This window comes from Candida jiufengensis (assembly GCF_024610255.1).
Source record: "Candida jiufengensis strain CBS 10846 chromosome Unknown scaffold4, whole genome shotgun sequence".
NCBI classification, from domain to species: domain Eukaryota; kingdom Fungi; phylum Ascomycota; class Pichiomycetes; order Serinales; family Debaryomycetaceae; genus Lodderomyces; species Lodderomyces jiufengensis.
Genome location: NW_026261559.1, coordinates 80,601 through 93,590, shown reverse-complemented (window position 1 = coordinate 93,590; position 12,990 = coordinate 80,601). Strand labels below are relative to the sequence as shown.

At 23.6% G+C, this 12,990-nt stretch overlaps 1 protein-coding gene across 1 annotated transcript; it reads left to right on the top strand. All coding sequences in view use genetic code 12, as the record gives it.

Annotated features, from left to right (window-relative positions):
* Positions 1-7,087: 7,087 nt before the first annotated feature.
* Positions 7,088-9,148, top strand: KGF54_001983 (uncharacterized protein; the record flags this gene model as incomplete). Its single annotated transcript, XM_051762412.1, has 1 exon — positions 7,088-9,148. One exon carries the CDS (start codon positions 7,088-7,090, stop codon positions 9,146-9,148), a length of 2,061 nt encoding a protein of 686 aa, XP_051620495.1.
* Between the last annotated feature and the right edge of the window lie 3,842 nt (positions 9,149-12,990).

Genomic DNA, 12,990 nt, shown 5'->3' with positions numbered 1-12,990 from the left:
ATCAATAATAAAAAGAACTCTTTTCCAATTCATAATATTGATTGTAACTTAATAAAATTATCACACAATTTTACTTTTGTTTTGTAGGTAATGGATTTATAAGATAAAATTATGTAAATTTTAGATTAATGTGAAAAATAGTATTATCATTGGTATTTGAAATAAACTAATTAATAAAAGTTATATTAAGGAGCTGATAGTAATAGACGATAACTTTTAGATGGAACAAACGCTTTGATGAGTTGAAATGAAAAAGTTTTCATAGTTAAAAATTCTCAGTTAATGAATAAATTTTAAAGAATTTAGAGTTGCAAAATCTACATTTGTAACCTTACAAAATACATGATACAAATTACTTATATTGAGGATACTTTAAAAAAAGTTTAATAAAACTAGATACTGGTGACAACATCAACAATCGTTGGCCTTTCATCTTTGAAAAAATCAAAAATTAAAAGTATTGTTAGACTCAATGAATCAAAATTAAAGTAATTTCATTTTGAATCAAACATAAACAAACTAAATCTATCAATTTTTCATTCATTTGATAAATTCTGAGAGGATACGTTTAAATGAGTTTTGAAATTTTAATAAAAGGTAGATTGTTGCAGATTATTATCAAATTCATTCATCTTTTTAAAACATCAAAAAAAACCATAATTGTGAACCAACATACAACATCCATTAAATTTTTTTTTCTACTTATAACATAAAATTACCAATATTTTGAAATTCAAAAATAACATATTAATCCTTGAAATTCAAATAGTATAGAAACCAATCAAATTTATCAACAATCATTTGATCAATTAAAAAAGAATCCATTTAATGATGTTACAGTAATACCAATTCATTTATACAGGCTGGTAAATTAGTTGCTTCGATATAAACAGAAAGTTCATTGATTACAAAATCAAAACTAAAAAGTAATAAGTTGATTAGAGTTAATAAAGTTGATTAAACTAAATTTTAATTTTTTAAGATTAATTTGTCTGGTATTTATAATAAATTATTTAATAATTAAATTTATGTAATACCCCACTTTAATATTTAATTATAAATAAAATCATGAGATAAATTTTATTTTAAACTAAAAACATTTGCAAATTTTCATATGATATTAATATAAATGTTAAATGTAATAATTCTTAAATAATATAAACAAAAAGTTTAAATTCTGAAACATTTTTATTAACAATAAAAAAATACTTGGTAGCAAAATTAAAAAACTCTAAAAATAGTAATCTCCCTTAAACGTCAAAGTTTATCAAATTACACATATTCGTTTGAAAAGACAACAAGATACAAGTTGCTGATTTATGAAGTGCACCTTGCAAGTGAAATAAACAGATAAATTTGAAAAACTTACTTGTTTGTAAAATTAGTTTACCAACCCTTCAAAATTAAATTATCTCTTCGAATCAATAAATTATTAAGTTATAATAACTGAAATCCAAATAACGACCAGTTTCAATTTACCAAGTATAGAATTTTAATTTACTTTATTAATTTAATAAAGTACATAGTAACTGAAGTAGATAAAAAATGGTGGTTAGATAATTCGTTAGCTAATTCAAGAACTGTATTAAAGTAATTATTGCAAATATAGAAAGTGAATTATTATACAGTAATTCAGAGGTGATCTAATTCCAGCTGATAGTAATTTATTAATTTTAAGAGGCAATATCTTTATTAAAGGACGAGATCACAATTTTCATTTTAAAATCTTTCATATAATATAGTTTTTGTTTGTTGGTAACTATTTTAGTATAACTTATTTTAGTAATACTACTTTTAAAAATGTTTAAATCTGTAGCAAATTTTTTAGAGAACAAACAAAATACAAATATCAATACAAGACCAAGATAATAAATTAAATTTTGATACGTTATAATGGTTCTGCCATTAAAACGTTCATTGATTAATTAATATGATCAAAGATTAATGATTTATTATTTAGTATATGTGAAGTTAGTTTATATTTGAGTTTTCTGCTGTAAGTAAATCTACGACACTAGTTTGAGAAAACAACCATATTATATGTTTTAAGTATTTAAACAAGTTCTAAACATCAATAGTGACCTTCTGCGATGTAGTTTTGGGTGATATAATTAATTGCCTAGAAGATGCCGTTAAACTCTTACAATAGGTTTAATATAATACAACACTATAAAGTAATTTATATATTACTCAAAATTGCTGAGGTTCAGCTCCGCTAGTACATGTTGAAGATCTGGGTCTTGCTAGCATAAAATGCTCATAAACTATATAATTATTGATCAATCTGAAAATCTTTTTTCTCAAATCATAAAGTTAATATAAACTCTGATTTATTTATCAATTAAGTATTCAACAACATAATTATAAAACAATTATCAATATCAAGTTTAAACTCAGAATTGCTTATCTGTCAAAATCAAAGATAAGTAGAAGTTATTTCTATTTCAAAATATAAAATAAATTGAAATGGTTATGTAATAGTCTAATCTCAATACATAGATTATCAAAACATACGATACAAACATAGCAATCAGTAAACATATAACTAGTAATTAATAATCAATTACCTAAAATATATGTTAATACTTTAATTCAACTATATTTTGTTGTCTCTTAATCATACATAAAGTAATAACAATAATCCAAAGATTTTTTCTCCTAAAATCAGCATTCTAATATATAAAATTATACATAGAGAAATGTAGGATACCAACACCTATGGTACCGAAAGGTAATATAAATGGTAAAACATTTGCTAATGATAATAACTTATTGGTCAATTTCAATGTCACAATTCAACAACTTGGCCAATACAAAATAAGTAAACTTGCCTTACTTGAATTAATAAGAACTGTTATACTTGAAAATTGATGTACACATGCAAGAAGCATTATGCAAAAATAGAAAATTTAATCCCACACTCTCAATAGATTGCAACGTTTAATTCATTGACTGAAACTGACCTCATTAATTATTATTTTAAATATTAATAATAATAAAAATCTTTTACTTATAACATCAACGTTTAATTTAATAAATATCACATACTTTTTATCTTTGAATTGTAAATTAGAATTTCGCAAGATAAAATTAAATTAAAGTATTTTAATTTTGAAATTAAGTGTTTAATAAAGGTAATCTCAAGAAGCTGGTGTCTATAGACAATATCTTTTAGATGTATCAAAAACTTTCATGAGTTAAATTAAAAATGTCAATAGTGAAAAATGCTGAGCTAATTAATTGGTTTTTAAGGATTTAGAGTTGCAAAATCTACATTGATAATTTTACAAAATACATGATACAAATTACATATATTGAGGAAACCCGACAAAAATGATATTATTTTGACCAATTCCCTTATTTAAATATCAGAAATAAAAAAACACAATAAAACCTAATTAAACTCAATGAATTAAAATCAATGTACTTTTATTTTAAATCAACTATAAACAAGCTAAATTTATCAACTTTTTTCTTAATTTGATAAATTCGGAAAGAATATGTTTAATTGAGTATTGGAATTTTAATAAAAAGCAAAATGGTATCTAACAGATTTAATCATCGTACAATAAAAACATAAAAGGATTTTCCATTGCTTCAGGCATCGCGAACAGTTAGTATTCAATTTTTTATTTTATTGTTTTTACTTACAACATACATCATAAATATTTCAAAATTCAAAATTGAAAGTCAATCCTTGAATCTCAAATAATATAGAAACCAATCAAATTTATCAATATTCAATTGATCAATTAAAAAAGAATCTATTTCATGATGTTTTATTTTTACCAGTTCCACAAACTTTCTAACACTGTTTGGATCCACTTCTGCTAAAACACTCAATGTAAATATATTTTAATTCAGAGCTAATTCATGAAGATAGATTGGCTTGAAACGAATTTGAAAGTACTATTAAATAATCCACATCATCATCGTAATTTTCAACACTAAATTGAAAGATCATTTACAAACAACTTTTTTAAATTATTTTATATTCTATTTATAATAAATTAATTTGATAAAAAATTCAATTAATTTTTTATAATACCCCACACATCAATATTTTAATTAAAATATCATAAGATAAATTTATTTTGATTCAAAGTGTTTGTAAATTTTCATATGATTATTAATTAAAATAAATGTAAAATGTAATATTTCTTAAATATTAAAAATAGTTTAAATTCTGAAACATATTTACTATTTGGTAGCAAAATTAAAGATTTCTAAAAATAGTAACCCCCTTAAACATTGAGATTTGTCAAAATAAACTTGTGTGTTTAAGAACACAACAAGATACAAGTTTCTAAAACATAAAGTGCACAATACAAATTACATGTATTAAATGATGAGTTCACAATTTTCATTCCGAAACCTTTCATATGACATTTTTTTTTTTGTTGGTAATAACAGTATAATTTATTTTAGTAGAACTATTCTAAATTTGTTTATATCTGAAAAAAATTTTTAAATAATAAACTAAAAGCAAATATCAATGAAATTTTGATACATAATCATGATTTTACCTTCACATTAAAAAGTTTTCTAACTATTTAATATGATCAAAGGTTAATGAATTACTAATTAGTATTAGTGAAGGTATTTTATATTTCAATTTTCTGATGTAAATTTACGAAATTAATGGGAAAACAACCATAAAATTATGTGTTTTAACTATTGGAGTATGTTCCAAACATCAATAGATACCTTTCAAGATGTAGTTATGGATGATAGAACTTAATGCCCCGAGGGTTTGTTAAATTCTTACAACTAATTCAATGAAATACAACAATATAGAGTAACTTACATATTAATCAGAATCATCCCATTTTGACAAGATAAATTCAGCTTTAACGGAAAATACCACCACGTTATGATTTTTCAAATCATTATTTGCATCATCAAACAAAGAGTTCTTAAACTTTATTAAAATTGTAAATTTAAATTCTAAATCTAAATTAAACTAAATAAAAATATCAAAATACTATTTCCATTTGACACCTTTAGAAAGAATACATAAAATTTAAATTTGAGCCCTGAAATTGATCATTTGAATATTATTTTAAGTTCATCTGATTCCTGAACGTTCATACTTGATGATTGAAGTAAACAAGCAAGAAGTATCATTGAAAAATAGCAAAATAACTTCCTTACTCCTATTAGATTGCATATCCCATTTCATTTTATTAATTGAAATAGAACTCATTAAGTATTATATTTGAAATTAATAATAACAGGGAACTTTTTCAACGTATAATAATTTTGGTTTCATAAAATTTGCACAAACTTTTTTTTTTGTTTTATAAATAATAAATTCACAAGACGAAGTAAATATATTTTAACTTAAGTAGCATTAAATAGATTAACATTATTTAAAACAAACCATTTGATGAAGGTAATTTTAAAGAGCTAATAAGCAATAATTAATAACAAACGATAACTTTTGGATGTAAGAAACGCTTTGAAGAGTTAACATTAAATATTTCTATAGTTGGAAATGCTCAATTAATTAATAGTAGATTTTTAAGGATTTAGAGTTGCAAAAACTACATCTGTAAATTTACAAAATACATGATACAAATTACATATATTAGAAATTTTCAGAATTAATTTATGACGGCCATATTACTCATTCCAAAAATTTAGCCGAATCAAAAAGAGAAGCGAACGATAATTAAACTCAATGAATCAAAAGCAATGTAATTTTATTTTAAATCAAACATAAACAAACTAAATTTATCAATTTTTATCTTAATTTGACAAATTCTGAACGAATACGTTTAAATGAGTTTTAAAATTTTATTAAAAGGCAGATGATTGCACAATGTTATCAAACTATCCACATTGTTGGACATCAAAAATGTGGTTCAGCAGTGAGTGTGTAATATTAAATTTTTTTCTCTATTCGAACATAACATCATTGATCTTTTGAAACTCAAAAATAACATATCAATTCTTGAATTTTAAATAGTATAAAAACTCATCAAATTTATCAGCCTTCGTTTGATCAATTAAAAAAGAATTTATTCCAGGATGTTATATTTTTACCAATTCATTGAAATTCACCTTGACATTGACTTAGTCTCTTGCTCAAGCTCATATTGACTAACGTTTAAGAAAACAAAATTGAAAACAATTGATTATGTATAAATTTGCAAAAAACGAGTATCAACAAACATTCAATTCTAATGAAGCAATTTCGGGTTCGAAACAAAAGACTAATTTGAAAGATCATTTACAAAACAATTTTTTAAGAACAATTTGTTGACTATTTATAATAAATTATTTTGATAAAAAAAAAAATTAATTTTTATAATACCCCACTTTTATTATTCTTCCCACAAAAAAAACATGAGATTAAAAACCATTATCTAATTTTATTTTAACTACAACGTTTGTGAATTTCATATGAATAATATAAATATTAAATGTAATATTTCTTAAAGATATGAACAAGAAGTTTAAATTCTGAAACATTTTTATTAACATTGGAAAATAATTGGTAGCAAAATTAATGATTTTTAAAAATAGTAATTCCTCTTAAACATTAAAGTTAATCAAAATACATTTATTTGTTTAATTTCACAACAAGATACGAGTTTTTGAATTGTAAAGTGTACAATGCAAGTTACATGTCTTGAAAGATGATTTCACAATTTTTATTCTACAATTCCAGTTATGATATATTTTCTGTTTGTTGGTAATTCCTGCAGTATAAGTTTAATTGATAGGCCTAATACTGTTTCAAAAATGATTAAATTTGAAACAAATTTTTTGAACAAGAGGCTAAATACAAATATCCATAAAAGACCGAGATTATGAATGAAAAACTGGTAAATATTCTTGGGTTTGTTTTTAAATTAAAATGTTCATTGACAACTCAATATGATCAAAGATCAATGAATTATTATTATATTTTGATTTTTAAAGGTAATCTGGTTTGAAGAGAGAATTAATTTATTTATTATTTAAAGTAGAAAATAAAATCTTTATGTAAGATCGTCCAAAATCCTGTTAAAATATGCATGATTACTTATTTTTACTGAAAATGTATCTACTATTATGATCACGACCAATACATCTTTGAATGAAGAAATTTCTTAGTTTACCAGAAGAGATAATCTCGTTAACTTTAAGATATATTGATGACAAAAACACGTTTGAAGAATTAATAACGGTTCCATCGTTACAAATTTACGCGTTAAAGGAAAGATATAACGAATATATAATTGGAAATGATCGTAAATACATTGAATACATTGATGGATCAGTTAATGATTTAGTAGATCTTCATAAGAAATACAAGTTTAAACCTTCAAAAATCATTGGGAAGTTACAAGATATTTTAGATTTGTTTGAAATTAGAGAGCTGCATCTAATTAGTAAAAATTCGAATTCAATTTACAATTTCATTGATGACAAAAACATACAATTTGAATTATGTTTGAATGAGTTTACAAAACTTGAAGAATTAGAAACAATTTTAACTAAAATTAATGTTGTTGGTATCCATTTTCAGAGAAGTGGATGGTTGAATCAATATATAGCTTTTCAAGGTACATCACTGGGTGAAGAGTATAATATTGACACCGTTAAGTCATTTTTGGAATTTGTGGGGCCAATCAATTTGTCAACTTTATCAACACTATATAAGAATTCTTTGATTGATTATTTGCCCATATCTTTAAAAAAATTAACTTTATATGTTCATAATTCTCCAGCGGATGATATAAAATTGAGTAAATTTATAAATCTTGAATCTTTTATTTGTGATGGCCTTAATAATACACAATCTTTAGATGAACTTCAACTTCCAATTTCCCTTAAACATTTAGAGTTATTGTCATGTAGTGGTTTAAGATATTTACACAATTTGGAAAAACTCACTAATTTGATTACCCTTAACATACATGGATGTTATAATTTTTATAATTTTATTAATACTTCATTTCCTGATTCATTGAGATCGTTATTTTATTGGCCGAATCTTACTACCATGGGTATTAAATATTTATACAATGATGTTTGTAGTGGTAATAATAATGAATTTGAAGTTACAAATTTTTCAGAGGATGGTCAATCATTTATTATTGATTCTGATTTTCAGTTTCCTCCTTGGTTAAATCAATTGAGAATAAATGATTGTGGATGTTTTACAATGGAACCTAATTCTAGCTTAAAAGCTCTTTCCTCTATAAGATTAAATGGTTTGGCAATGATTGATTTAAATGGAATTTTAAAGTTTCTTCCCAAAATTATGAATGAAGTTGTAATAGAAAGCTCGAATATTTCAAATAATGATAACCAGTTGGTGTTTCCATCCTTGATACGTTTGGCTATTTTTGATAATAGAATTGAAGAAGGCTTTGAAGTGGAGCTTTCTGATTTAGTTAGAATACAGGAAATTTCAATCAATTTCAATGAAATAGTCAAAGCTGGTAAAGAATTAAAAAAGTACGGTAAATTAAATCAACCATTGGATCCAACTTTGTTTTTGTCTCCAGGTTCAGTTCATAAATATATTGATAAATCACTTAGAATACAAAATTCTAGCTCAGTTTCAGAAACATTACATTTTCCTAACTTAAAAAAACTCAATTTAGTACAAAGTCAATCTAGCAGTAAAATTAGATCCACGCGTAACACAATTAGTATCCCTCAAATATCATATTTAGGTTTTGAAGCATTAAAATCTATTCGATTAATTAATTTAGACTTTGAAATTTTAAATTTGAATCTTTTTCCAATAACTTTACAAAGTTTAGTTATTAAAGAATGCAAATTGATTTCAATTTTAGGAGGGTTTAGTAATTTGAAAAATTTAAAACAATTAAGTATAATAAATTGTAAAGTTAATTATACTATGTTAATAAATCAAACCTTTCCTGAAAGTTTACAAACTTTGGATCTTTCAGAGAACAAAATTGAAAATTTAACTTGTTTAAATATTACAAATTGTACAAACTTATCACGGTTGCAATTGAGAGATGTTACAAAATTGGATGAGCCAAAAGGTGCTACTGAATTAAGGGATTTTGTTTTGAAGATAAATTCCAAAACTGCAAGCTGTAATGCGTATCTATCAGCTTATAAACGTCGAGGGACAAAAGTTATATTTGAGGTAAGGAATGGTGAGGTTATAACTTAGTGAGTTCTTTACAATCAAAAACATTAGCTAAATATGATGATGATCCAACCAAAGTGTATTCATGAATTTCAAGTAGTTTATTTAATTTAAGTTGAATAATGGATATACAAAATTTTTGCATCGAATTACACAATAAAATCAAATTGTAGTAATAATCACATATAAAGAAAGACATTCACTCTACAAGTAAACTAAAATTCTCAACATACATAATACAGAAATACATTTATTGTTAGGTAATGTGCTATCATATATACATCTACATTACCATATGTATATTATGTGCACTTATGTTATCGCCATAATAATCTATAATTGTATATAGCTTTATATTATATCTGGTGGGAGATACAAAAAATCAAAAATATTTAAGAACTTATATAAATGCTGGGTAAAACATTAGTCTACTGGATACACCACCAAACAAGAAATCATCTATTATATTAAAGATACCAACATAATTTCTTTAAAATTCCCAAAACTTTTAAAGACTTAGACCTGAAACAAAATTAATTTAAAGGATTTCAATATCACTAACTTCAATGCTTCAATTTCATTTGAAAGTAATTAAAACTAATAAAATTTTAGTAATATATGTAACCTGTTATTAATAAAGTTTAAAAGAATCAATTCATTAAAAGTGATAAAACCCCAAATAACTTAAAGTAAAACTTAAACATATTCTTTTGTATGATCAGTTCTTTAAAAAAGTAAACCTTATTAAAGTGCAAAAACGAACCCAACAAATGGATTGCAAGCCTAAATATAGGATTCAGTTATTAATAATTAAATAATAATATCCAATTTCATATTCTCGAGATCTTTAAACATGACATTAGATGTTTATAATATAGAAACTAATAAAATTCATTAATGTTTTGGAATAAATGAATTTTGAAGGAACCTATTAATTATTAGAACCAATTGAAAGTAGCAACAAATATTTAAACGCACCTTGCACAAGCACTTATTCAAATAAAAATTCCAGACAAATTTATATATGTGACTGGTAAAAATTTATTCTTTTGTTTCGAGTAGAATGGTCTATTATTTATATTTAGTAATCTCAACAAATGTATTATCTTCACCCAACAAAATTTAAAAAAATTGGTGTTTGTAATTTTATGTATTATTATGAAAGAATTGTCATATGATAAATTTATTAAATAATTTATAAATTAATTAAATTATGTTAAAGGAGGGGTATATAAATTCTGAAACATTTGTTTGGTAGCATTTTTAAAATAATTTATTAATTCTAATGTAAATTTTTCACTAAATTCTTAATTCATAATATTAATACATACTTTACTTCATTAAATTGTAAAACTATAAAATTTGTTTTAATATAAACTTGATCTCAAAGAAGAGTAGAATTACAAACTGACTGTTATGCTACGTATAAATACGAAAATTTGAAAATTAATGAAAAATCAACTTGAAAGTAACCGAATCTACTCAATTCATAGGTGCTAAAAACAATGAAAAGTAGTACAATTCTGGTTGTGCCTCAATCTACTAATTGTAAAAGTTATAAATTGAAGTTACATCTGATCCTGAATTCGACATAAACTGATCAACCTTTTACTTTTTTTAAAACTCCATAAAAAAATTTTAGTAAAGTATGTCCATTACATTAGTTAAGTTTTCAGAACAGCACCATTAAATCGTGATTTAAAAAGCACTCAACAATACTTTTAAACTTCCAGAATAATCAATGCAAGAGCCAAAATACGCAACACGTGTCAACATAACATCAAATAAGATTATAGTCTTGTAAATACCAACATGTAAAGTACCTAAGTCTGAACAAAAAATTTACTCGTTAAATAATTGAAAAAACATTGAGAAGAAACTAGTTAAACGAAATAATAAGCTTATACTAAATAAACTCAAAATAATTTTTTTTTTAGATAATATTAAGTGAATCTCAATTAATGAGATCGTTAAAGATTCAAATCACGAAACAACTTTTCTAGTACCGACTATTATTATATAGCAAATTTTATACTACATAATAGTAATTAAAAAACTTAATAAAATCTTTTAAAAGTTGATTTAATTTAATTGTAACAAATTTTGAAATCTCAACCCATTAAAATATATAAGTAATTACTTTAATTTGATCCCTCAAAACCTTTGAAAAGATTTATCAAACGCCCTTTTTATTTAGACGGTTAATTTATACCTTATCTAATTGTAAAATGTAAGTTATTCTTTTCAAGTATCATTGCGAGTGAAGTTATTTTCATTCAATTGTAAAATCTTCGAGATTAATAAGGAAAGAAAACTTTTAATATTATTAATGCAAATAATTAAATTGCAGTTTTGATACTGATTTTCTTTTTTGTTTATAATTCAATACTACGTGACTCTAGATTGCTGAGATTATTTTAATCCTTTGATTCAATTCACGCAAACATTTTTTAGAGATAATTACAAAGAGTACATCTACAATCTTGTTTATTTGTTTTAAATAAAAGATACAAATTACATATTAACATTCAAATTAAAATCTATGTTGAAATTATTCGAACAAAACTGGTTCGTCAACTTTAGCTTAAATCATAATCGAAAGCCTCCACTTACCCATTGCCTTTATGATTCAATAATTTATAAAGCATGAACTTATGAATTTAACATAATCTAATCAAATCTATTAATATAATTGTCTCAAAAAGAAGCAAGATTTTATAATAAATTCTAAAAGAATATGTCTATTGAATCAAAAACAAATTGATAGTAAAAACTCTCAAAGAATTACTGCCGAATCAAAATTATAAAAAGAAATAGCAAAGGTCAACTTTAACAACTATGCCAAAAACAAAAATATATTTAAAAATAAATGAACCTAATATAAAAATATGTCTATTATCAAGTTAAAAACAGAAACCCACATGGAAGAATAGCTTATGTTGAAATCAAATATGGAATGAATAAATACTTTATACCATTAATCAAATAAAAAAAATCAAACTCAAAAATCATAGAACTCAATATAAAATTTAGTTTATAATATAAAGTAGTCCGAAAACTTATCAAATCAATCAAAAATTTATTTGATCAATTAAAAAAGAATTCGTGTTCAAATGATTATAAGTCAATAAATATTTTGAACGGAATGACATGATAAGATTATGAGGCAAAAAATTAGATTGTTGGATAAACTGACAGAAATCATAACCTTTTTAACCCATGAATAAAAAATTGATTTTTAGAAAAGGTCTTTCATTTTTATATAATTGTCAAAATTCATAATATTTATATACTTCAATTAAATTGTAATTATGAAGATTTTCAACCCCACAAAACTTTAAATTAACCCCAACAATTTTAATACAAATTAAAAAATTCATATGCAATATAAATATATTCAATTAATTAGCTAATTAAACTCTGCAATAATGCTAATTTTATTATTTACACTAATTTGATTTATTTTTAAAAAAGCTTAATTCTGAAACAAATTTTTAAACAATAAAATATTTACGAGTAAAGTGGTAGCTCTGATTCGTATTAATTTTTATCACTTCGGTAACTAATCTCCGTTTCACGTGCTACACAATAAAATAGGTTCGTTAATATCAAAAATTAATCAGTAGCTTGAATATAGCAACAGACTCTCATTAATGACAATGTTTTACTTAAATTCAATATATATCGAAACTTGTCTTTGAACTTACATAGTTATTTCAATCACAAATTCAACTCAGATTTAATCATTTCACTCAACTTCTGCCCAACTAGGGCCCAATTATAACAACATTTTTGTTGAGTTTTCATGAATTTTCAATTTTTAGAATGTAGTGTTTAAATTTAGCAACTAGAATTTCATGAATCTA